A 26,650-nucleotide genomic window follows, 5' to 3' on the forward strand; every position below is an offset into this window, starting at 1 on the left:
TTATGATCCCAGGTTCTGCCATAGGGAAATTCTGAGAACAAGAATGATATATTTTCACTGTCTGAGAGAGAACACATCCTATATTTTCCTATTGCTAGGATGACACGAGAACAGAATTTCAAAATCCCAAAAATGTTCATCCTCAGGTAGGCAAGTGCCTGATCAAGTGCCTTGATTCTTTGGGAATATGGCTTCAGTTTTACATTTAGGCTTTTTCTCTTTAACAAACTAAGATTCCCCCTTTTACATTCTTTGCAAGGGAACTCCAGAAACAAGGAAGCTTCCTAACTCATATCTGCCATAGGTTCATTTTGCAGATGTAAATATAATTCTACATCTCAGCCTTAGTGAATGGAAATGGAGAGACATGCAATCAAAAAATGCATGTCAGTAATGGGAAATAAATTGCAGATTAATAATTCTCTCCTGTTTCCAACATTAACCTGTATTACTAGTGTCTCAAAACAAAAGTATTTAAAATAAATGATTTCAACACAGAGGTCTCAGGTGGAAGACATATGGGAAGGATATGGTTTTCACACTTATTTTGTTTGCATGAGATGATGTTTTCTTTTTTAATTAAACAGTTAAAATATTTTCAATAAAATCAGATACTGTTTTTATTTTAAATAAACTCAAAGTATCTGCTAAGTGACGTATTACTCTGAAGAATTATTTATTTTTATAAGCTGATATAATTACTTATGTTTAAAATTGCAATTAGCAAGATGTGGTTAAAAGCAAAAGACTAAAGCTAACTCATGTTTCATCCACGGTTTAGCTTTTCAGAACAAATACATTACATTTATTTATTTATTTATTTTTGCAAGTATAGTATAGACTTCAAAAGATCCTGACTGTATTCTGACAGTCTTTAAGTTTCTGGTAAGTTATTAGTCAAACATTGTCAATTGTTACATTGTTATAACCTATTATCTCCATTAGTTACCATTTTCTAATCAGTAAACCAATTTCACATACAGGTTAGCAACTCGAATTCTGGAATCAGTTGGCTTTTAAGTTCAAATTTCTTTACCAGTTAAGTAATCTTAAGTAGGTTTCCTCTACCAGCCTCAGTTTTCTCAACTGTTAAATAGAATCAATACGCCTTTTATTATGTAGGGTTGTTGCTAGGTTAAATGACATGACCTATATGCATAACTTAGCCCTGGAGTCCTCCTCTTCTCCATGATGTCCAACACAATTGCACTTCCTTCTCAGAGCCTACCTCAGACTACCTCTTGCACTTCATTACATGGAGGCAGATTCTCCATTGATAGTCTACACACTCCTTCAAAAACATTACTCACTTTTGCTTTACATATTTCATAATCATAATACACAGCTAATTAAATACATTGTCACAGACATCAATTTTATTGTGTTATATGATAAAATTGGGATTTATGAGTTTTTGTTTGCTTACTGTCCTTGAATTGACAATTTGCCACTTTTTTAGTTCCTTCAGCTTTCACACCACTGAAGTAAGTTAAAAATCCCAACTTAATTTTACTGGACTACATTACTAGAAAAAGTAAATAGAACTATACATAAAAGTGTATAGAATATTAACATATGTTTCTACTTTTCCAATTTCTTTGGACAGAAATTCTTGTTTGTGTTCTGGCTCAAACAATGACTATTTTGGCTCAAATAATGAATGATACCTATAAATTCTATTTTCAGTCAGCAGAATTGCTTTGTAAATCTTCAGTTCTGGGAAAATTTCAGTAATAGAATCAGCATGTGAATGGCACTAGGATATATTGTAAAATGAATCAAATTTTATCTGTTGTTCCCATAGAAATTTTATAACTTTTCATAGATTTTTCCACCAAGGATAGCTAAATGTCTGGTATATGACATACAGCTATCCGAGAAGAAAAATACTTTGAAATGAGCCATGTTTTGAAAGATGAAAACCAAAACATTAAATCGCATTTTGTCTATCACCTTGATGTAACTTCATTCTTAATATATAAAATAATCTAGTATTTAATGACATTCACACATAAAAATTATATCATTTTCTTTCACATTCTCACTTGTTATTCTACTAAGACTTTGCATCATATCTACCAACTAGTAGTACTATATTAGCATTACAGTAGCATTACATTTCGCTTGGCTTAAACCATAAAAAGTTTTATGCATTCCTGCTAAATTCATCTTGTAATTAATCAGGTTTAGAGACATGCTATAAAGTGCTTTAGATCACAGAAATATAAATCTATTCACTATTTTTTACAATTCATTCCAAATTTATTTGTATCAGAAATGAATATGTTATTTTAAGAAGTTTGAAAACTATTGCAACATTTTCTAATTATTAATGTATGCATTTATAAACATAAATGTCAGGAGTGGCATACATCAAAATATTTAACACAGTCATAACTGTTGGTGATATTGTCAGCTGTCAGCTGAATAACTTATATAATATTAAAACCTTCTTAATAACTTCTAGCAAAATAAAATTTATAAACAATATCTTTTATCCCCAAATAAAGAAATGTACAGATAACTGGTAGACTGAAAAAGCTAAAACTAAAATGAATATATGTGAGAATTTTTGAATTTATGGTTAAATTTTTGTTCATTAAACTGCTTAAAAGACTGCAGGGTTCTTGGAATTGTATGTATTTTAAGCCCCTCATTGTACAAGTGAGAAAAGTTAGGCCCAGAGTGATAAAACACCTTGAATTGATAAGGTATAATTGCTTTGCATAATTGACAGGAAATGAAGATAGTTTTTAAATTCTTAGTAATCAGTTTGACTGCACTTTCCTATTTTTATTCACCATATATATCCAATTGTTGTTTATATCTACTTTCCTAACCATGGAACTTTGTTTTTACTTAGCCAAGAGGAGAGGCTTTGAATTCAGTCTATCATTCCAACGGAGTTATGGGATTTATAAAATAGCACGTGAAGATTACTATGATGATGATGAAAATTCTACATCCTATCACAATCTCATGAATTCTGAATATAAAACTACAAAGGACTCTCAGAGAGACACTTGTAATATCTTCAATTCCATAAAGGTGGAAATCAGCACCGCACCCTCTCGGGACAGTTCCATACTGAAAGGGATCAACAAATACACGAATACTGATATTACAGAGGCCAAGCAGGAGTGCCACAGTGAAAAGGGCGTTGATCCACTGCTTTCTGAAAGAACAGGAGATGATATTACCTATGAAGAAACCGCCTTTTTGGAAGGGCCAGAAAGAAGACTTTCTCATGAGGAGAGTCAGAAACCAGACCTTTCAGACTGGGAATGGTGTAGAAGTAAATCAGAAAGAACCCCTCGTCAGGTACAGTAAAGGTTGTTCTTTCTGTGAAATTAAAAGTGAGACCAAATATGATAGGCATGAAAAAAATGATCAGATGTTTATTTCATTCAGTCAAGTCCAAGGTTAATTTCACTTGCTTTGATTTATTTCCATAATATTAAATTTTATTTCAAGGTGTTCTTTGAGGGACTTTAAAATTTTTAAAATTATACATTTTCATTCAAAATCTGTGTTTTGGGATTGACAGAGTTAAACAGGTTCTTTGAAAAGGCTGCAGCTTTCTAATTTAACGTCAAGTAATCTAAATTCAGACTAGACTCTCAGAAATTGTTTCAAATTAGTTAACTTGTAAGTTTTATTTTTCCCTCTCCCACCCAAAAAGTATTATCCCACACGTGCCCAAGGGAAGTTTTCTTTATAAAGGCAAATATTTATACAACTAGTGGTGGGGAGGGTAGTCCTGCTGCAACTATACTAGACAGCTTGCCTATTAATCTTGCTAGAACTAGTCCCTCCAGTACTCAGCAGGGACAAAAAAGAGCTATTCCAGAATATACCCAAGTGAGCCTTTGTAAACTCTGCTAAATGTCCTATCCTTTTTAAGGATAGAAGAATGGCTTTATGTTTTATAAAACTGAAAGAATTTGCACCTTAATTTTGTCCCATTTTCTCCTAGGTTCCAGCCTGCCTAGAATGATGAGGGATACTTCTTATTTTGTTGAAACTGTAGTGTAATATTGATGTGAGATTGTTCTTTACTCCAAACTCTCATATCTGGCAATTAAAATTGCCCTTGCTTCCCACACTACTGATTTACTAGGGAGAGGAGCCTTTTTCTGCAAGATTCAATGGAAATCAAAGTCCACTTGTCAAAATGAAAACATAATTCCAAAAATATGTGCAAGGAATAATGCATTCATTAATCAAAACATGACCACATATCACCAAATATGAATATGGGCAGAATACTTTGAGACCTCCTTTATTCTCAGTGATAATTAAAGCTACTAGTCTTACTCTAATATCACCATTTAAAAAGTAAGTTGGATAGGGGCGCCTGGGTGGCTCAGTCAGTTAAGTGTCTGCCTTTGGCTCAGGTCATGATCTGAGGGTCCTGGGATTGAGCCCCACCCAAAATGGTACCCCAGCTAAGAGGAAAATCCCTACAGTTTCATCATCAATTTATTCCTGAATAATCTAAACCTCCTGGTTTTCTTGCACTTAAAAATTGTTAGGTAATATTCATGACAAAATGGTGTGTGTGTGTGTGTGTGTGTGTGTGTGTGTGTTTATGTATATATGCATCCCGATAACTTGCAACTACCTTGGTGTGCTATTTCTCTGTCCCATCCCCATGCTTACCTCTTAGGGATTACACCTATCCTGAATATTGCTCATGCTTTTTAATTGCTTTATCACAAGTGAGTGCATTTCTAACACAATATATTATTTAGTTTTGCTTATTTTGAACTTTCTAAAGATGGTGTCATACTGTACCTAATCTTCTGGGACTTGCTTTTTTCCCCACTCGACATTTTTTTAATGTATTTTGTCAAAACATTGGAAATTATCATCTAAAATACCACAACTTATAGCTCTCATTTAAAAGTTTGATTATAGTTTGGAGAGTATAATCAATTAACTACCCTAGAAACTTATGAAAGGATCAGACACTTCATACTGTATTATGAGCATAATCTATATATAGATTTTATAAATCAAAAAAGAAAATGATATATAGAAGGCACAAAATTTTGATCAATCCAAATCAAATACCAATCAATACCTTTCAACTACAAGGATTTGCTTAAGTATTAATATTTTAATATCTGTGAAGAACAAATAGTTCAGGAAATTGATCTAAAATGGTGCTTGTGAAAAAATGATTAGTAAAAAAACAGAGAACATTCGGGAAAGATAAAATTTCTATTTTCAGAGACTAACTGAAATTAAATGAAATACTATTATAAATTTTCAAACAGCAGTAAGAAATCCTTAAATTATAGGCTGGTGTTATTGATATGACTTGCCTTTAGCAAAACTGCCTCCAAACTTGAAGGTTAACACGTAACCCAAATACATTTAGGGTTGAAAAGCTTATGAAAACTCTTCCATGACCAAAGATAGGTTTTCATCTGTAACCTATCCTTCACCAGCAGATATTTCATGGGAGTAGATGGTGACTTAGAAAGCACTTTCATTTCATCCTTTTCTCCCAAGTACCTTTTTTGCTCTGAAAGCAATGTTAACTTATGTATCCTAAAGTGATACATTAAACTGCAGTGGACACTATGGTAAGTTTATAAAAATACTATCTCTTCTGATTTTCTATGGTTGTACTGTCAAATATTTAGGCTCTATCAGTTCATATTTAATTGCCCTACAATTTATAGTGTGTATTCTTTGTTCTTAGGGTTAAAAAAAAGCAGGTTTGATTTAAAATAAATATAGTGAGCCTTATTTTGACAATACACGTTGCTTAATTTTTTATTAGAGTTTATGTTAGTAAACAAATTCTCAGTGTATTTTGTTGGAAATCCTGGAAGAAGGGAAAGCATCAGATCAAGGTTAAGGTGTAAAAAAGATGGTCATAGAATGGCTTCAGTAGTTTTAAATGTGATCCAATAAAATTTATCAGAGTTGCAAGTGGTTGTAAGACTGAAGTTTAGTGTTAAACTTAACCACACAATTACTTCATTTTGGATCCCTAGTAGGTAGAATCCTAAGAAGTTCACTTTTAAAATATTCATAAAAAATAGAAATGTCAGAGCTCTTCAGTTACAAAGTTTTAATATGGTAGCCGTAAGTGTGACTGTCCCTCAAATGAAATAAGGATTTTCCAGAACCTAAAAGTTTTGTCATCTATGAATAAAGAAAATTGGACTTATAAAATAATTTTGGTGGTTTGTGGGTGATCACTCTAATTTTCTCTTCTAATATAAAGCCCATCAATGAATTCCATTTTCTTTTCTTTTAATGTGTTGTCTTAAAGCTCTAGAAACTCATTTGATATAATAAATCAGAAACAAAGATATGCTTAACTATGCCACTTAATCCTTTTTATAATCCTATCATCAAAGCATCTGAAAGCTGAAAGGTCCTCCACCATGCCAGTAGAATACAGAAAAACAGAGTCTGAAACAATCCTTCTCAAATGAGAGACCAAGCAGGGGAAAGTGATGACATTTGAATTAGCTACACAAACCACTTAGCATAAGGATGAATAAATAAACAAGAACTAACTTTAAAGTCACCTGAGCATCAAAGAAATTTTATTCTCATTTTAAGAAAAATGTTTTAACTATTTAAAAATAGTTTTACAAAGCAAAGTTGTGTTTGCTAACAGAGTGAAGCAGCAACATTGGTTTCTATAACTTTTAAATATTATTATTTCTTTAAATAATTTTCATTAAAAGCTGTGGAAACCAAGTCAAACTAGATTATTTTGGGTTCTTTACATTAGAGCTTCTCAAATTTTAGTGTACAAATAAGTCAAATGGAGATCTTGTTAAAAGGTAGATTGTGACTGAGTAAATCTGAGATGCGCTCCAAGATTCTGCATTTCTGACAAACTTCTAGGTGACTCTGATGAAAATGAAAAGTCCCATCCCAGACCTATAGAGTCAAAATCCCCAGTTGGTTCAAAAGCACATTAAAATTTAAGAAGTACTGCATTAGCATCTAATCCCTGGGAGATAAATACCAGCTTAAAGGGCAGGGCAAATTAATTCCTTCCATTTAATATATGCCTCGTAAAATAAAATAAGACTAGAAGAAAATACTCCAATACAATAGTCTCCCCTTATCTGTGGGGGATATGTTCCAAGACCCCCAGTGGATGCCTGAAACTGCAGATAGCACAGAACCCTACATATACTATGCTTTTTCCCCCATACAAACATACCTAGATACAGTCTAATTTATAAATGAGGCACAGTAAAAGATTAATAATAATAACTACAATGACAGTAATATACTGTAATAAAAGTTATGTGAATGTGGTCACGCTCTCAGTTTCAAAATATCTCATTGTACTATACTCCCTCTTATTGTGATGATGTGAGATGATAAAATGTTATATGATGAGATGAAGTGAGGTGAGTGACATAGGCAGTGTGATGCAGCATTAGGCTACCACTGACCTTCTGATGCTATCTCAGGAGAATTATCTGCTTCTAGACCGTCGTTGACTGTGGGTAACTGAAACCACAGAAAAGTGATACCTGGATAAGTGAGGGAGCTACCTGTACATATTATCTCTTACCTCTCCTAAAAACAGTGCCTCTTCTCTTTTCATTTTTAAAAAAGTAGACTATTAAAAATTAAATCAGGCATAAAATATTAGTGTTTCCTGTGACATTGTTAACTTAATAACTGTAAATGCTTAAACTTATTCTCTGAGTAATTTTTGACATTTTAACTGAAGTGACCATAGGAGAAAAATTCACTTATCACCTTCTATTTGTAGCCTGAAGGCAGTCATTCTAACACAAATGACTGTCTGGAGTATACATATTTTATATTTAGCTATATCTATTTGTTAGAGTGGTTAGTTCATTACTCACTGTTACACTGCTTTCTTTTTTAATAAACATTTATAATTTCTATTGTTTTGTGATTATAAAGTAATATAATTATTGTAGAAAATTTAGAAATTGTTGATACGCAAAGAAAAAACACCCAATTCCAACTACCCAAAGTTAACCACTATTTACATTTTATCACCTAAAACTTCAGGCTCTTTCCCATGCATATATTCTTATTTTTGACAAAAACAGGATCACATTGCATATACTCTTTTGGAATCCGCTTTTCTTTGTATAACAGTGTAATTTCCACCTGCTTTAAATTGTTCAAGCACTTTTTGAGATTATCTGGTACAGTTTAGAATGGCTGTTTGGAGTGCAGCTGAAAACTCATCCATAAATGTAAATTTGTTCTCAAGTACTTAAAGTCTTTATAGTTGAAGCTAAGGGGGTTTCCTTGTAAACTACTTCAAATATTCCATAACAAATTTGTAATCCTCACAGCATGTATCACTTGCTTAAATGAAGTAAAACTGAGCTGTTTAATTGTTGACTTTCTACAAATTCAAGGGGATTACCATTGGATCAAAGCTTATGTGGAATTTTATAATTCACATTTTAAGCTAAGAATTTTAACATTCTCAAAAACACCTCGTGGTTTAAGGAGACCTTAAAAGGCTATGTACTGGAACTTCCCATTTATGGCTTGAATCTCTTCTACAACCTCCTATTGAGTGGTTATCCCTTACTTGAACTCAAATGCCTGGAAATTCACTACACTTTTCAAACTTTTTATTGTGAACTAATTTTAGACTTACAAAACAGTTTCAAAAATGGTACAGAGAGTTTTAATGTATCCTTCATTCAGCTTCCACGAATGTTAACATGTTATATGACAATAATGTAATTATCAGGAAATTAATAATTGAGTTATAGACCTTATTTCAATTTTGCCAGTTGTCCTGCTTATGTTCTCTTTTTGGTCCAGAATCTAATCCCGGATCCCATATTGCATCTGTTGCTATTACTCCTCAGTCTCTTCCAATCTATAGCAGTTCTTCAGTCTTGTCTTCTATGACTTTGGCACTTTTGAACTGGCTAGTTTGTTTTGTTTCTGGAATATCCTTCAATCATGTTATGTTTTCTATTGATTCAATTCAAGTTATGCATTTTTGGCAAGAATACTATAGAAGTGATGCTTGCCCTTCCCAGCTCATCAGATCAAGAGGTACATGATGTTGATATGTCTTATGATGGTGATTTCGTAAAGGTGATGTGTTCCAGATTTCTCCATGTAAAGTTACTATTTTTTCCTTTGTAATTTGTAAGTATCTTATGGGGAGACATTATGAAACTATGCAAATATTCTGTTTCATGTCATACTTTTGCCCACTAATTTCAGCTTTAATTGATGAATCTTCCTTGCAACGATTATATGAAGGTAATTTTCTATTTCTATCATTTCTTCTATATTTATTATTGGAATTCTCCTGTAAGAAAAAGCTATTTCTTTTCCTTCACTTGCTTATTTATTTATATCAGTATGGGCTCAAAGATTTTGTTTTAATCTGTAAGTTATAAACCATACTATTATTCTTTATTTTGTTACTCCAGTTGTCATAAATTTGGCCATTGGAAGCTCTTTCAGGGTGATGCCTATATCCATCCAGTGGCTATCCTCATCTTTTTTAGCACTTCCTTATCTTCTAGCAGCACAAGATATTCTAGCCTCATCTTGTATTATTCCTGACCCATCCTTAGACTCAACCATTTTCCCAAGGAGTTCTGGTTCCTTTTATTGGAAAATGGTATTTAGAAACCAATATCGGGTGCTAGGTATACTCATTGCTACTGGAGTGTCTTGCTTTTAGACCTTATCATTAGACAGATCTAGGAAATGGATATATGTATACTCATGTACACATCTATATTTCTGTAACAGTTTCTCTGTATCAATAATTTAATACCATGAGTTTGCACTAATACCTCCAAGTCCAATCAAATACCATTGGATTCATTCATGCCTTTCCCTTTTCTTATTTGTTACTTATTTTTCTGGCAGTGAGACAATTGGCTCTCACTCTCCATAAATGTATTTACTTATTTGCTCAATCCTGGTATACATATAAAGTAGTTTTAGAATTGTGAACCTACACTCTTGTGGGGAAAAAAAAAGTATTGACTAGAGTATAATACTTGGGTATAGTTCTTTTCATCTTTAAACTTTTGGTTTATAGTTAAAATACGATCTTCCCCATTTACTTAGGTTAGTTATTTTCATTTTCATTCCCTTCATTTTATATTACATTTTGAGTTCCTCCCACTTTCTTTTTGATTTTGGTTATTTATGTTTGGGTATGTTAAACATTGCCATGATTATAAGAGTCAGAACTACATAAAATATATGCTTTCCTCCCTCTTCCTTCTTCCCTGTTCCCATTTTCCCCATTCTTTCCACCCTGTACCTACCTATCCCTTGTGTGTAATCAATCTCATAGTTTCTGGTTTAACGACCTTGTATTTCTTTTGCAAAATGAGCAGATACATGCATACCTTCTTATATGTCCTTCTTCCTTACATATACTCTTTTGCACTTTACTTTTTCCACTAAACAGTATATCATAGAAGTCACTCCCTATCAGTTCATAGAGATATTTTATTTTTTATAGCTGCAAAATTATACATAGTGTGGCTACACCATAATTAATTCAATCACTCTCTTATATGGGCCTTACAATGTTTCTAGTATTTTACAATTAAAAAATATTGCAGTAAATGTTACACATATGTATTTTCATATTGCTGGAGGTGTATCTTCAGAATAAATTCCTAGAATTAGGATTTTTGTGTCAAAGATAAGTGTAGTTCTGTTAGGAATTGCCAAATTCTCTCCCAGAAGAGTCATACCAATTTGCACTCCCATTAGCAATATGTAACAGAGGACTCTTTTCCTCACAACCTCAGTAACAGTATATTATGGTGTTTTTAAATTTTTGTCAGCCTGAGAGGAGACAATCTCAGAATTGTTTTAAATTATATTTATGTAATTATAAATGAGTTTGAATAGTTTCATATGTTTAAGAGCCCTTTTTGTCTTTTTACTTTTTGTGAATTGTCTGTTCTTATCTTTTCCTCATTTTTCTATCAGGTTTTTGTCCTTTTATCCTTTGATTTTTAAGAGTTCTTTATATAGGGGCGCCTGGGTGGCTCAGTTGGTTAAGTGACTGCCTTCGGCTCAGGTCATGATCCTGGAGTCCCGGGATCGAGCCCCGCATTGGGCTCCCCGCTCAGCGGGGAGTCTGCTTCTCCCTCTGACCCTCCCCCCTCTCATGTGCTCTCTCTCTCTCTATCTCTCATTCTTTCTCTTTCAAATAAATAAATAAAAAATCTTAAAAAAAAAAAAGAATGCTTTAAAAAAAAAAGAGTTCTTTATATATTAGGTATATTAGTCCTTTGTCTGTGATGTATATTACAAAGATATTTTCCCAGTCTGTCAGTTATCTTCTGTTTATGGTGGTTTTTTTTTTTAAGAATGCATACTTTTAAAATTTGTTTACAGTAAAAATCATCAGTCTTTTATTTAATTGGCTCTGGATTTTGAGTCATCATTAGAAAACCAGTTCAAAATGGAATTCACCCATGTTTTCTTCTAGTACTTGTATGATTTCAGTTTTTACATTTGGATCCCAGATCCATTTGGAATTTATTTTTGTATTTGGTGTAAGGTATGAATATAATTGTCTTTTTTCTAAATGGTTACCCATCATTTAATAAAAAGTATAATTTATTTAAAAGTCCATCATTACTCACAGTGTTTTGAGATATCATTTTTATCTTATACTACATTTCCATACCTACTTGGGTCAATTTCTGGGTCTTCTATTCTATTCCACTATCTATTCATGCACTAGTATCTCACTGTTTAAATTGGAAAGGCTATTATAGTGAGTTTTAATGTCTGGTGGGGCTGGTTCCTCTCCCCCACCCCCAGTATTTTTTTCTTTTTCAGTATTTTTCATGCTATTCTTGAACTGCTTCATATCTAATTCACTTTCAACTCCATAAAAAAGCTTTATCAAGGTGTGTTAAATTTATAAATTAGTTCAGAGAGAACTGACATCTTTATAATGTTTTGTTGTCCTATCCAAGAACAGGGGATGTCTTTCCATTTCTTCTAGTCTACTCTTGTTATCTTTCTCCTGAAAGATTTTAAAGCTGTCTTCCTACAAGTTTTATACCTTTTCATTAAGTTTATTCCAAAATACTCAATCTTCTTTGTTTTCATTGTAAATGAGGTTCTTCTACCATTATGTTCTCTAACTGGTTCTTGTTTGTGTATTTTAAGGATATTGATTTCTGCTTGTTAATATTATTCTGCTACATTATCGAATTATTTTATTGTTTAAATAAAATCATTGATTATCTAGGGTTTTCTAGGTATACTATCATCTCATCATCAAATAGAGATAGTTTTACTTTTTTATCAATTGTTATACCTGTTTTTAATTTCTCTTGTCTGGTTGCATTGGCTAATACCTCTAGAACAATTTTGAATAGTGGAAGAGACAGGGCATCCTTGCTTTATCCTTTATCTTAGTGAAAGGTTTCTGATGCTTTCTCATTAAAGAAGATATTGGCTCTCACTACTTTGTAAAGCAGGTAATTTAATATTTTGATGATGATAATATTATGATAACTAATATTTACTGAGCACTTGCTACGTACCACACACAGTTGTAAGCACTTTACATATAATTGCTCATTTAGTATTCACAAAGTCTATCTGGTAGATATTATCCAATGTTACAGACAGAAAAACTGAAGCACAGAAAAGTCTATTGGGGCCTAGGAGCAAACTCAGGCTCTGACTCCAGGGATAGTCCACATATGCACTATCATAACTGCTTCAGAGAGATAATTTTCATAGTTAGCAAATCATTTCTTACACTAACTCCTATCCATTCTCCTCACACAGGCAGATCAGTATCACCTAGGGAACCTTTAAAACTGTCCCACCCACAGAAATTCTGATTTAATTGGTATGCAGCAAGATTTGGGTAATGTTTTTAAAAACTCTCTGTGTGTAGATATTTACAAAATATATCATCAACAAAGGACTTGCATTTAGAGTATGTATTTTATAAAGAACACCAATAAATGAACATGAAAATGACAGAAAACCCAATAGTATATGACCAGAGATTTAAAGTCATACTTCACATAAGAGGAAATAAAAATAACCATACATATATATAAAGGTATATCACATCATTAATAATCTGGAAATCTCAATTAAAATAGCAATGAGACACCACTGCACACCCACAAGAATAGCCAAAATTAAGCCATCTAACAATGCCAAGAGTTGATGAGAAACAGTCTGGGAACATCTACAAAAGTTAAATATATACATGCCTCACACCCCAGCAATTCCACTCTTGGGCATACACCCTAGAATTGCACGGTTCAATACAATAGCCACTTCTCACATATATCTACTTAAATTTGAATTAATTAGGGGCACCTGGGTGGCTCAGTCAGTTAGGTGTCCAACTTGTATTTCAGCTCAGGTCACATTCTCATGGGTCGTGAGACAGAGCCCTGTGTAGGGCTCCACACTCAGCAGGGAATCTGCTTGGGATTCTCTCTCCCTCTCCCGCTGTCCCTTCTCTCTCTCTCTCAAATAAACATATCTTTTTAAAAAATTAATTAATTTTTTATTTAAAATTCAGTTCCTCAGTTGCACTATTCAGTTCTAGGGCTTAATATCCAAATATGACTAGCGGTTACTGTACTGGACAACAAAAATATAAAGCATTTCTATCACTGCAGTTCTATTGGACAGTGCTACCCTAGAACATGTTTATGTTTCTTTTTTTTTTTCTTTAAAGATTTTATTTATTTATTTGTCAGAGAGAGAGAGCGAGACAGAACACAAGCAGGGGGAGAGGCAGGCAGAGGGAGAAGCAGGCTCCCCGCCGAGCAAGGAGCCCGATGTGGGACTCGATCCCAGGACCCTGGGATCATGACCTGAGCTGAAGGCAGCCGCTTAACCGACTGAGCCACCCAGGCGTCCCCACGTTTATGTTTCTGGAAGCTCTTTTTGTAATAGCCCCAACGCTTAGGGATAGACCAAAAGTCCATCAACATTAGAATGGATAAATTGTTGAATATGTTTACAACAGAATACCATGTGCAAAAGTGTATTTTACATGAAGCCAAATAAGCTTGCCTGATCTCTCCCAAGGCTGGGAGGGGCTTTAGCAATCATATGGACATAGGTTTTTGTAAAATTAACAAAAACAATATTTGTGTATTCCTTTTCTTAAAGAAGACAGGTAAGCCCCTCAATATCTGGTTCAACCCCTAACCAAAAAAACAATGAAATTTAAAAAACTAAAGCTACACAAAATGTGAATGAGTTTTGCAAATATATGAAAGAAACATAACAAAAGGAGCATATACTCTATGATTGTATTTAATGAAGTGTAAAAACAGACACAACTAAATTAAATGATTTAGGGATACATTCAAAAATGGTAAAACCATAAAGAAGAATTGGGAGGTAATTATCACAGAAGTCTAAGTAGTGTTTGTTTTTAGAAAGAAAGTACACAAGAAAGTACACATGTAGTCCCCTGGGGTGCTGGAAATGTTCTATTTGTCATCTTAGGGAGTGATTATATTCTCTTACACTGCATAGTTATCCTTAATACTGTCTTGGATGTGCGTTATGTTTTATAATTTTAAATTAGTTTAAAATAGTTTGCCCAGATGATTTCTCATGAGCATCCATTGCCCTAGGCCTCTCACCATGTCCTGCTTCTATCTCTTGGGACCATCTAGAACCATTCTCTTACCTCTGCCACTTGCTGTTAAGTTAATGGAATATGGTTATCCAATTCTTCATATTGCTGTCTTTTCTCATCCATGCTAACTAAATGTTGTTACTTACAACAACCTTTCTCATCATTAATTCACTTACAGAGCCCATAGTCCTTTAATTATGCAAAACCCAGAATCAGAATATTCAAGGTGTCTTTTCTCCTTTATGCTATGACTTATACATTTGACCCATGAACAATGCAGGGATTAAGAGAGCCAAAGCCCACCCAGAGTTGGAAATCCACATATAACTTTTGAGTCCCCAAGAATTTAACTAACAGTCTACTATTGAGCAGAAACCTTACCAATACCATAAACAGTCCATTAACACATATTTTGTGTATGTATTATACACTATATTCTTATAGTAGAGTAAGAAAGAGAAAAGAAAATATTATTGAGAAAATCATAAGGAAGAGAAAATACATTTACAGTGCTGTACTGTATTTTTTTTTAAATCTGCATATAAGTAGACCTGTGTGATTCAAACCCATATTGTTCAAGGGTCAACTGTACTTCTCTTAATGCATCTTAAGATCACATTCACTTATTAAGAAGTCATATTGCACTGCTGGTGTATTTAATATCAGCTAACACCCTTAATGCTCTTTTTTGCTCATGCTGCTGCTTAGCCATTTTGTACATTTGTAGTCTACTGTTTGGACTCAATTATATCTTATCTCTGTTCAATTTCATCTTGTTCCATTTAGCCCACTCTTCCATTACTTTTGGTAGCTTTTTGTAGTGCTATCATAAAATGCCTTGAGGGGATTCTAAGACCTGAATTCTATACTATCATTCCCAAATTTGAATCACCCATGGATTTAATAAGTCACCCTTCATATTTTTATTTAAACTGTTGATTAAAAATGTGGAGTGAGACAGGGCCAAACAGAGAGGTCTGCTGCACACTACCAGAAACAAGTCCCATTGTTCATTTTGGTTTATTTAGAAACACCTTTAGTGTTTAGGTTTTGGAGCCTGACAGATCTTTTTCTGGATGTGTTCTTTCCCATTTTACACGGCTAAATCCTGCTTGTCCTTCAGGTCTCCATTTAAATACCTTATACTCTGGGAAGTTTTTCCTAGGTTTCCAGTTAGACATTCATAATATACCCTCTACTTATTAAACACTCATTTATTTAACTTTTCTATGTTGGGAATTAACTTCACAATGACAGAGTGGATATTTCTTTTGTTAATTGCTTTATCTATCATCGGCACAAAGCATAGTGTCTGGAAACTAGTATGCATGCAATGATTAGCTGCTAAATGAATGAAAAGCAAGAAAGCAAGAAAGCAAGCAAGGAAGGAAGGAGGAAGGAAAAAAGAAAGAATAACAGTATCAAATATGGTGTGTTTATTATGTGTTATACACTGAACTAAATATTTGATGTACATTATCTTATCTAATCTTCACAACAGCAGTTTCACTATTTCCCTATATTATAGATGAGGATACAGGGGTACAGAGGTAGAGGCAACATTGAACTCTGGCCTGCCTGTTTCTAAAGCCCATGCTCCATATGCAACGTTCCATAAGAGACTAGTCACTACTAGAGTGAAAATACATTATAATCCATGATTAAAACAAAGGGTATTACATATCATTTTATTTAGAATAAGGTTTGTTTCAAAATGAATGGTTGTCAGCGAAAGCAACTATGTTTCAAGCTGAAGTGTGGAGGTGACTGAGTTATCTTCCTGCTCTCTAGTAAAGAGAACTCAGTGTGTCAGATAACAAGGACTTCTTACTAATAGTGCCACAAAGATACCTCAGGCCATGCCTTCAAATACTTCTAAAACTCTTACCTGGGCAAATGGACCATCTATCTTTTTTGGGACAGAGGAAAGCGGCCAACAACTCTGAAAACACTTATGGGAATTTTGACTCTAACATGGAGTTCAGTTGCAGGAGGGATTTGGGTTCAAGATAGGATCCAGGGTGATGAGAAAGGAGTCTAAGACTAGTCTAAGGATAAAGGTGATATTTATTATACTAAATGACTTTGTCATTTTTAAAACATTTGTGGGAATCTTAAAATAGATACTACTCTTTATTGTAAATTCCACAGTCTTCATAGTTGCAACTGACAAATAGATGTAGTTCTATTATGAACATTGGCTATTATTCTCAAACATTAATAAGATGAAAGTGAAACAAGAAAGACATATGTTCTCTTTTGCAGTCAATGACATGTGACTTTTATTGAATCAGTTTTCAATTTTCCGTGCTCTTCACAACATAATAGTTATATGCAAGATACACTTTAATTTTAATTGCCATTACTTTCTTAAGTCCAGACAATTCATAAATAAAAAAAATAAAGCACTAATTTGTTGCATTTGCTGACTTCTACAGTATAAATACTCCCCCACCATGGCTGATTTCAAGCCACCAATGTAACATCATTGAATGCAGAATTAGGAAGAAATGTGCAGCAGCACATTATATAGTATTTCCAATATATATATATAATAGGTGAAAATAATTTTAAGAGCATATATAATAACAAAATGTAATAAAGTAAATGGGAAATGGTGAATTTTGAGTACTCGTTATCTTTCTAATATAATTTAGTTTAAGTTTATATAATTTACTTTTTAACAACTGGCTCTCAAGATTGCTGACATTTTTATGGGTCAGTATAAGCCAGTTTCAGTATTCCACTGGCATACATTATTCAACATAAAACACATGCAATAACACCCAGTGTCTGATCACATGAGCCATAGTGTCCAAGCCATCTGTCCTGCGCTCCTCCTTCCCTGCCTGCCTTTTTTTTTTTTTATGTTTCACTCTATCTCTTCTTAGAATCTGATTCTTTCTCTGTTTTACCATTTATGAGGCACCTCACTCCAGAACTGATTTAGGCATTTGGTCTTCTTAGCTTGACTCTCAATTTTTCCCGAACAATAGGGATTGAATTTGCATCCATTTCAAATGCAATGTCTACATCATAAACACTTACTTCCCTCCCCCCCTCACTATTCCCAATGGACATACAAAACAGTGGGAAATATGCAAACACCCCAGTTACATGGCTAACATTGTAAGCTTAAAACTCAAGGCTGTATCTTCTGGTTCAATGTTTAATGATCTTTTTAGAAACTATATTCCTTGAAATAAGAAGGAACTGACAGAAGAAATCATTCTCTCTCTCCCTCTCTCTCTCTTAAACTTGTCTCCTTCCCTACTGCAGACTGGTAGAAAGATTGATGAAGACTTAAAGGGTTAAAAAGACAAAGGGAAGAGAGAAAGAATCTCTATCCCCTACAAAGTCCTTACGTATATAATAAAAATCTGATCTTAATATTTATATTCCTAAAAATATTTTACTAGTGTTAAGCTTTCTTTGAAATTGTGTTTATAGAATCATATTTTATCCACCTTCAGACATAATTTAGATTTTAAACCATGTGAATATGACATCTTAACAAATTACATAATGTTCAATTTAGATGGATAGCTCCTACACTGAGCTGCAACAAGTTTTAGATTTAGGGAGCCTTTCAAGCAAAAGAGGAGTAATAAAATCAACCTATTATAGACAGAAACTTTTTTAAGCACCCATTATAGTTAAAAGTCACACACACACACACACACACACTATATATATATAGAGAGAGAGAGAGAGAGAATATATAATTAAGAATGCTGTTTTTTTTCTAAAGATTTTATTTATTTATTTGAGAGAGAGAGAGAAAGAGCACAAGCAGAGGGAGCGGTAGGCAGAGAGAGAAGCAGACTCCCCACTGAGCAGGGAGCCCAATGTGGGACTCGATCCCAGGACCCTGGGATCATGACCTGAGCCAAAGGCAGACGCTTAACTGACTGAGCCACTTAGGCACCCAAGAATACTGTTTCTTTAGCTATATCTTGAAAATATAAATTCCTAAATACAGAAACCAATAACATGTGATCTCTACTATTCCTTGAGAATTATTTAACTGCTTAACTTTATCTCTTAGTGTCTAAGTTAATTCACTTATAAAATAGCAATAGTTATATTGATCCCATACTAAACAAAGATTCCCAAATAAGAAATGGAGGTTAATATGTAGAAAAAATTTAATTTAATTTATAAGTTGAAACTCATCTGGGCAACATTAAAAAAACAAAACAAAACAAAACTTGCTTGGAATGAAATCTTCCAGTGAGACTCTTACAAAATCCTAACCACTTTAGTACTATTTAGATTTAGGTTCAAAACTAGACACACATTAGCACCTTTATAATTCTTGATAGCTGCTGCCCCTATCTGAGCCCAAGGAATCAGGGAAAGTACAAATAGTCAAGAAACGTACCACTTTCATATATTAAATAAATATTCTGAATCCTCTGGCTGTGTTTTCCTATCAAGAAATTACTTTTACAGGATTTCCCACATCTGGGTTTTTTGGCTGTTAAGGTTTGGAAAACATTACCTTTAACTGACAGAGTATATGACTTTTTTAGGCATTGATGGTTTTAGTCTTGGTCTAGAAATTATTGAACAACCTGATTTAAAAGATATTTTCCCAAATCTACCTCCTTACCTTTCTGTTCACATCCTAAGAATAAGAATACCTCTTAAGGGTATTATTTACTTGCTTTTTAAGGTCAGAATCTTCAGGCCTATTTAACTTCCTATTAGGTGAGTATCCCTGCACTCACTTTTCCTTCTAAAATATTCCAATTTTAAAAATTTCTTCCTCATTATAGTTTTTCATATATAAGAATTATAGACTTGCTGGATCTAAAACAATATATTTCAGACTTGTGATCTATAAGAAAGCAATTACTCTTCTTACAAAGCAAGAAGGGAGGACTCAACTTGAATGATTACTGGTAGACAGAATCTAATCATTGGGGAGTTGGAATGCTAGTCAGAAGACAATTATCATAAAGCCTCTGACAGCTGACTGGTTAATGCTAGTCAATGATCTTCTGCACATCTATATAATTGGAATGTTTATAATACTTAGATTTGGGCTTAAGCTTTATAGTACCCAAGACTTTTTCCCCATTGTACTGCACTGCCCAGTAATGTAGCCACCAGCCACATATAGCTAGACTTAAATTAAAATTAAAATTAAATAAAATTTAAAAATTATTTCCTCAGTATCCCTGACCACATTTCAAATGGTTGAAATGTGGCTAGTGGCATGTGGCTAGTGGCTACTTCATTGTAGTGTGAAGTCATAGAACATTTCTATCATTGCAGAAAGTTCTGTTGGATGGAGCTGCTCTATAGCATCTATGTTCTAAAGCTTCTTTAAATAGCTGAAGTGCATTTTTTTTCTTTGCATCCATTACTGCCAAAATCAGGTTATTATCAAGAAGAAATCAGAGACACTCAGGACTCAAATTCCATCCTACCCACTCCCAATCCAAGATTAGTGCCAACCCAAACCCAGGAGGCTTTAGTCTGCACTAAAACATCTATAAAACATTTGCTTTTCTATATGATGATCCCAGCAGACCCACTGTTTCCCCTGTTAGAAGGGAAGACTCAATGGAGATAAGGGCATTTCCAGAAATGATTTGGACCATTTCCCAGGTGACTTCAGTAAGTTTGGATGCACTCTACCCCTACCATAAGTGATTCTTTTTCCCTCTGTGCCTTTTTAAATACATCTCTCTCTCTCCCCTGTCTTTAAGTATATGTTTTTGTAATTATGTATTTGCCATCTTTACAATTGAATCTTTGTGTCTCCCAGAGTCTTGTATGGTGCCTGATGTGAACTTAGTACTCCATAATGATGAATAAAAGAATACATGATCTGGGGCTCAACCACTCTCTCCCAGATTCTCCTACAGGCCTTTCTGGGGAAAGGGGCAATGGCTATGTTTTCTGAATGTCGCTTTCAAGGTGCCAGAAAGTCATTCTTAAGTGAATCCTCAGGCAAATGCATAGTTGGAGACCCAAGTATTTAGAAACCCAGAAAATTTGAGAAATAAGAGCTTGTAGTGTGGTGGAAAATTGGGGAGAGACAGAGACAGAAAGAAGTTGTTTGAATTCTGATACACTCAGGAAAAACAAAAGGAAAATTGGACTCCAAATTAGTACTTTCCCCACAAATTACAATTCATAAGAATACATGTATTTTGGAATATTCCTCTTTACTCAGCAATTCACAATTATTTTGTGCCACAGTTCATTTTCATAGATGAGAAAAACTAAATGTAAATGTACTTCCAATGTAAGGTAACAGAGAATCATTGGGATTTTCCAAATAATATATTAAGTGAAACATGATTTTTCAAAACCATCTGAAAAACCAGTGGTATTTTTTTAATGCACTTTATTAGAAACTATATATAGCTCACATTTCAGCATCCTTTCCTCCAACTCAAAGTGGGCAAAAAATTATTATTTCTTTATTTTAAATACTTCTGCACACCCTGAAGCAAGTTACAAAAATCAGTGGTCCTCCACAAAAACAATGCTTAGGCTTATTTTTTTTTCACATTTGTCTTTTCCTTTGCTTCATTCTTCTAGAATCATACCATGGGGGTTCACAGGATGTGTACTGTTTAATAATAGAAAACAGCACTGGTAGAATGAAAAATGTTTCCAGGTTGTTTTTTTCTTCTCAGTGTAGATTTTTCTGCACTCAGGAGAGCTTGCTTGATGTGATAATAATAATGTACTCTCTAATAAGAAACCCTGGTTCTTTAGATGTGGTCTTATTTATTTTCCACCATTCCCATGAGGTAGGAGAAGGTATAGTTTTTTGAAGTTTAATAAGATGTCCAGAGATGGCAGATGATTGAACTAGGAAAATAACTTAGGCTCACTGACTCCTACTCTACCAAAATTAAAAGAGATGTGAGATCGGACCTATGCTTGGGTCCAGTCAGGTTTGAGTCACTGCATCTCAACCTTTAGGTAGTGTGGGGAGAATGTGAGGGTACCTGACTGTGCCTACATCATTCAATCAACAAACATTCATTCATTGAGCCCAGGGCTTAGGTACTAATATAATATTCAAAGGTAATAGGATAACTTGCTCTCAAGTTATTCAGAGACCAGGAAGGGCGGGAGGGTACAGATAATGACAACATTTCAAGAAAATTGATGACTGCAGTTTGTGCAAAAGTGCTACAGACACAGCTAATTCTGCCAAAGGGAGAGCGGAAATCATCACAACTTTCACTGTGAGCCGTGAAAGGAGTAAGAGTCCATCCTGCAGAAAGGGGTGGAAGGAAGAGAGCACATTCCAATACACAGAGGCATGAAAAGTCCAGGAACTTTCCACATTACATTTTGGTATAAAATTTTGGTTCAAAAATTGCAGTGATAAGTATTGTTTACATATCTATTCAGTTACACATTTTAAAATTTAACATGTGGTTAGCATAATCCTGAGATTCTCCTGGATATTTCTTTTAAAGGAGAAAAATACACTTCAGCTCCTTCTTCCGAAAGAGAAAAACTAAATTTATCCCAGATGATTAGGAGGGAAATACACAGATTATTATAATATTTTAAAAATATTGACTCTTATTCAGACATCCCCAACTTTATTAATTAGAAATGCCCTTGCAAGAAAAACTATAAATTAATGTTTTTTAAATAACCAAATCTTAGTGTCAGCTTCATGAGGATTAAATTGGCAGTGGCCATGTTTCTTTTTTGTCCCTAGTCCTGTATTTTCTTCAGCAACATCTTCCACAGGGATATCTTGCCCATATAGAATGCACAGACTCTCTAAGGCAAGTCCCCGTTGGAATCAAAGAGTGAGGGGTGTTCTCTACTGTGGAATGATGCACATTGCCTTAAGGAATTGGTTTATACCATAAAAGGCTCCCTGTGTAGTCAGAGAGATGAGTACAGGCTCCACTGGAACTCTAATATCTTAAAACATCTGTACAAATAGCACTTTCCTGTGACCATGGAGTTGCACCATGAGACAGCACCATCCTCCTCCCACAGGAGAGTATTCCTTTGAGGTCAGATCTGAATCATTTTGGTGGGAATTTGTCATGCTGAACCTATACTGTTACAAACAAAAATGGACTGGTATTCTTGGGTCTTCAGAAATGACATCTAGCTCTTTGTAGTTGTGTAGGTTGCAACTGTGGGTCTCGACTCAGAGCCATGTGCCTCAAAGCTGGCACTTTCTAGTTCTGATCCATAACTATTGTTCAACCTTTTTTGGACCCTCAGTCCCCTCAACTGAAAAGGGAGATAAAAATACTCACCTCACAAGGTATTGAGGTGAAACAAGCTAAAAGTATGAAGCATCTTTCAAATATTAGGTGTTTGTTGTTAATTAAATATGTATGTATTCATGAATTCATTCAACTAATATTTGTTATGAGCCATTAGTCATTCTGCTTATCTGAACCAGAGTCAGAAAGTTACAGAAATTTGTTACAGTTATTGCCTTGGAGATGCATAGGAGGTCTTCAGATTTATGCCTGTCTCTCAACCAGTTCATAAAGGGAGAATCTATACGTAGAATTTATGGTAAACAGACAGACAAAACAGGAGCTCCCCCCCCAAATCACACAGCTGGTAAACAGCCTAGTCAAGACTCTACCCAGAGTGTCAGACTCTAGGACTCACTTTTATCTCTCTTCTTGCCCTACTCACTCCCCCTACTATCTGTGAGAAGACCAGGCAGTAATTCACAAAGAGGACACTGTTTGGTTTATTGAAATTTTTACAAAGAATTTCCTGCCTATGTAAGAGTTCCTCTTCTGAGTTTTAAGGTTCCTAGTACTCAGCACCATTATAAAAAACATGAATGCCTACTCTGGATTTTCCATCTCCAAAGGATCCCCAAAGTGAGGGTACAAAAACCAAGTGAAATAACCTTTAAATTCATCATTCTTTCCCTGTCATATAGCAGACATACTGCAAGTTTCTTTCCAGCAAATAACTTCCCTACCTAACAACATCTTAACACCAAGGCCCCAGGCACAGAATGACCCATATATAACCCATAGCTCAGATACGTACTACACACTCACATCCTTTAAGAAATAGTATTTCTCAAAACACAAGCATGCACATGACCACACTCACAAAACAAATAATATGCATTCAAAACTGTAGTCTATTTATATGCCCATTTGGGGGAAGGTCATAGAAGAAGTTGGTAGGAGAGAAGGTGAAAAAGAGTCAGCAATGGCTTATATATCACCCTTTGCTGCCTATGAGAAGCAGTAAAAACTATTCCATAGTTATTCTATAGCCAAAAAGAGTCATCATCCTGATGATGGAGCTCCAATCATAGACCCTACATGACACAGAGTCATCATACATAAAGGCACATGAGAACCTTCGATAACTTTCTTGCTGCTGGGCAGAATTTGGACTCTAGCTCTGGTTCTGTGACTGATTACGTGACATTGAGCAGCCTCTTTGCCTTTGTTTTCTCATCTGAAGAATGAGAAATTTGAGGAAGAACTCAAGACTGGAACTAGGTAACCTCAGGTCTTTTCCAGCCCTAAAATGCTATGGTCTATAATTCTTTCATATATTGCACAGTCCCCAGATTTCACTTTAAAAAGGTTCTCTCTCTAGAGTAGTAGGGTTTTCCCTATTCCACTTATATAAGCCCAACTTTTGGACTTCCACGGCAACTCTGTAATTGCCTCAATTGGTATTTCTTTCTTTTTTTTTTAAAAGATTTTATTTATTTATTTGAGAGACAGAGAAAGTGGGAGACAGCACAAGTGGATGGGGAGGGGCAGAGGGAGAGGAAAAAGGGCAGAGGGAGAGGGAGGGGCAGAGACATAGGACTCCATCACAGGACCCAGGGATCATGACCTGAACCATAGGCAGATGCTTAACCGACTGAGCGCCACACAGGCACCCCTTCAGTTGGTATTTCTTACTGAAGTTGTTTATATCTACTATAAAGCTATGCACCTTCAGGCAGTATTGATGAGGCAAACGGAATTTGGTTTTGAATAATTCTTTTCTTTTTTTAATGTTGGAGGTGTTCCTAATTGTGTTATATAATTAGAGCCTGGAAATGTTTCCACAGGAGAAAATGGCTATGCCTTTGCTTTACTAGTAATAGTTATTTATAACTTTACTTCTTTCAAGTTGTTTACTAGAAATAAAATCACACTGAGGCTTTAGGGAAGTGCCTGGAGCTTTTTAATCTTCAAGAATTTCTAAACCTCCTTTGAATTTTCAGCCCTCTGAGTGCAGAAGGACATGGTTTCAATCAAGTACCTTGCAATGTAACTTTATTTCCTCCTCAAAGGTCAAAGTCTGACTGTAGTACCTCTGTTTCTCAAGCATATGCCTATGGAATATAGGATTCTGAGTACTGGGGAATTTGCCATATAAAGCATAAATCAGAACTCTGCCATGGGAAGCCCTCAAATGACTTGACAAGAGTTTTCAAGAGTCCACATATTATTATATCAATGAGCATTTTTTTTAACCTACTTCAGTGTGCCCAGTACTGTGCTCCATATTCACTGCCAGGGACTGAAGCAAAATAACTGCAAATACTGCTTCTTTTCAAGGAAAGAAATCTGTATAGAAGCAGGTGCTTGCAGCTTCAGCCAAATCCTACTTGCGTTGTCGCCTATCTTGGGATAACCCATGAGTTAGAGGAAGCAGAAATGATAGTGTGCAGTCCAAGATGGTTTAAATGTGGCCTGCTCAGTGGAATTTCTCAGCCCCATGCCTGTTTTCTGAGCTTCCACCTTCCCCAGTTCTCTCACAGCTGGGTCAACTCATTTCATCTTCTGCAAATCCAGCCTCACTATTTATTTTCAGAGCAATGTGGGTTTTAGTAGGCTATAAATGCCTCCATTCATCCAGGCTTATTATAGTATCCCTTTTCCTGCAGGCTGGCCCCAGACACAGGGCCTGGGCACTGTGTCCTGAGTTGCCCTTGCTACATTTTAAACTAGAGCCATTTTCTACTTTTTCCAGATCTTGACACACCCATTTCAGCCCTAATCCTACCTCCCAATTCCAGGTCACACAGAAGACAGAGCAACTCGCCAAAAGCCAATTCCCTGAAGGAGTTACTTTCTGAATAACTAATTCACTGAAATTAATAAATTTATCAATATATCAATAATTTGTTTTAAGTTATGAATTTGGAGATATTCTTATTCAGACTACATTCAAGAATATGTTTTACTTAAATACGATCAAGAATATATTCTTCTTGAATACATTAAATTCTACTTATGAAACTATTCTTCAAGAATATACTCATAAGAAAACTTAATGACCCATATGACCCTCAGCATTTAATGAGTTGAACATTGTTTAAAATACAGCCAGAGTAAAATTTATTAATTGAATATATTCAAGAGGACTATTTCTCAGGATCAGCACTTGATAACTGATAAATTTGATGAAATCATCACTTGATAAATTGATCTTTTAATAATTGACTTCCTGCAAAATGATCTTTGGCAAAGGGATATGGAGCTTCCTGGGTGCTGTGTCTGTGCTTCCATAGACAGACCTCCTATTCCAATGATCAACCTTCCTGGATTTCAGAGTATCTTCTACACCACCTACCCCTGGCTAAGCTCTGCTACATATGGCCCCTGGTGTTGACTGCAGAATGTCACTTCTTGAAGTAGCTGGGTCTTACTCATGCCTGAAATGCCACTGCTGACTATCTTATCTTACCCAAATAAAGCCATGTAGTAGAGACTCAACTCTTCCTACTCTTATTCAGCCTTATTGACAGATCTCAAAATAAAAAAGGGCCAGAGGCCTGTCTTCTTTTTCTTTCTAATACCCAGTTTTTAAATGTTTCCTTATCTCTCATAATAGCAGAGTTACAAGAAAACTTGAAAACCCGCAGGGAAATATGTTAACTCCCTATGTTGAAAAAATCTTACTAGCTTTTAGGAGAATAACTTCCATTGGAAGATTTCTTATTGTTTAGAGTATAATAGAAGTAGTTGGGCAGCAAAATGGGCAATTTTAACATCAATTTGACTCATTTAGGTT

General features: G+C 34.7%; 1 protein-coding gene and 1 long non-coding RNA gene across 8 annotated transcripts in view; one reads left to right on the forward strand and one right to left on the reverse strand.

The window, feature by feature from the left end:
* LOC118535137 (uncharacterized) overlaps positions 1-26,650 on the reverse strand; it is a 371,536-nt gene that overhangs the window by 299,130 nt on the left and 45,756 nt on the right. The gene's annotated exons all lie outside the window — the stretch shown is intronic.
* GPR149 (G protein-coupled receptor 149) overlaps positions 1-26,650 on the forward strand; it is a 64,880-nt gene that overhangs the window by 4,781 nt on the left and 33,449 nt on the right. Inside the window, exon 3 of the mRNA XM_036091375.2 lies at positions 2,864-3,321. Within this exon, the coding sequence (XP_035947268.1) occupies positions 2,864-3,321 (458 nt within the window). The remainder of the gene's footprint in view (positions 1-2,863; positions 3,322-26,650) is intronic.

Source organism: Halichoerus grypus, chromosome 1 (genome assembly GCF_964656455.1).
Source record: "Halichoerus grypus chromosome 1, mHalGry1.hap1.1, whole genome shotgun sequence".
In the NCBI taxonomy this organism is placed as follows: domain Eukaryota; kingdom Metazoa; phylum Chordata; class Mammalia; order Carnivora; family Phocidae; genus Halichoerus; species Halichoerus grypus.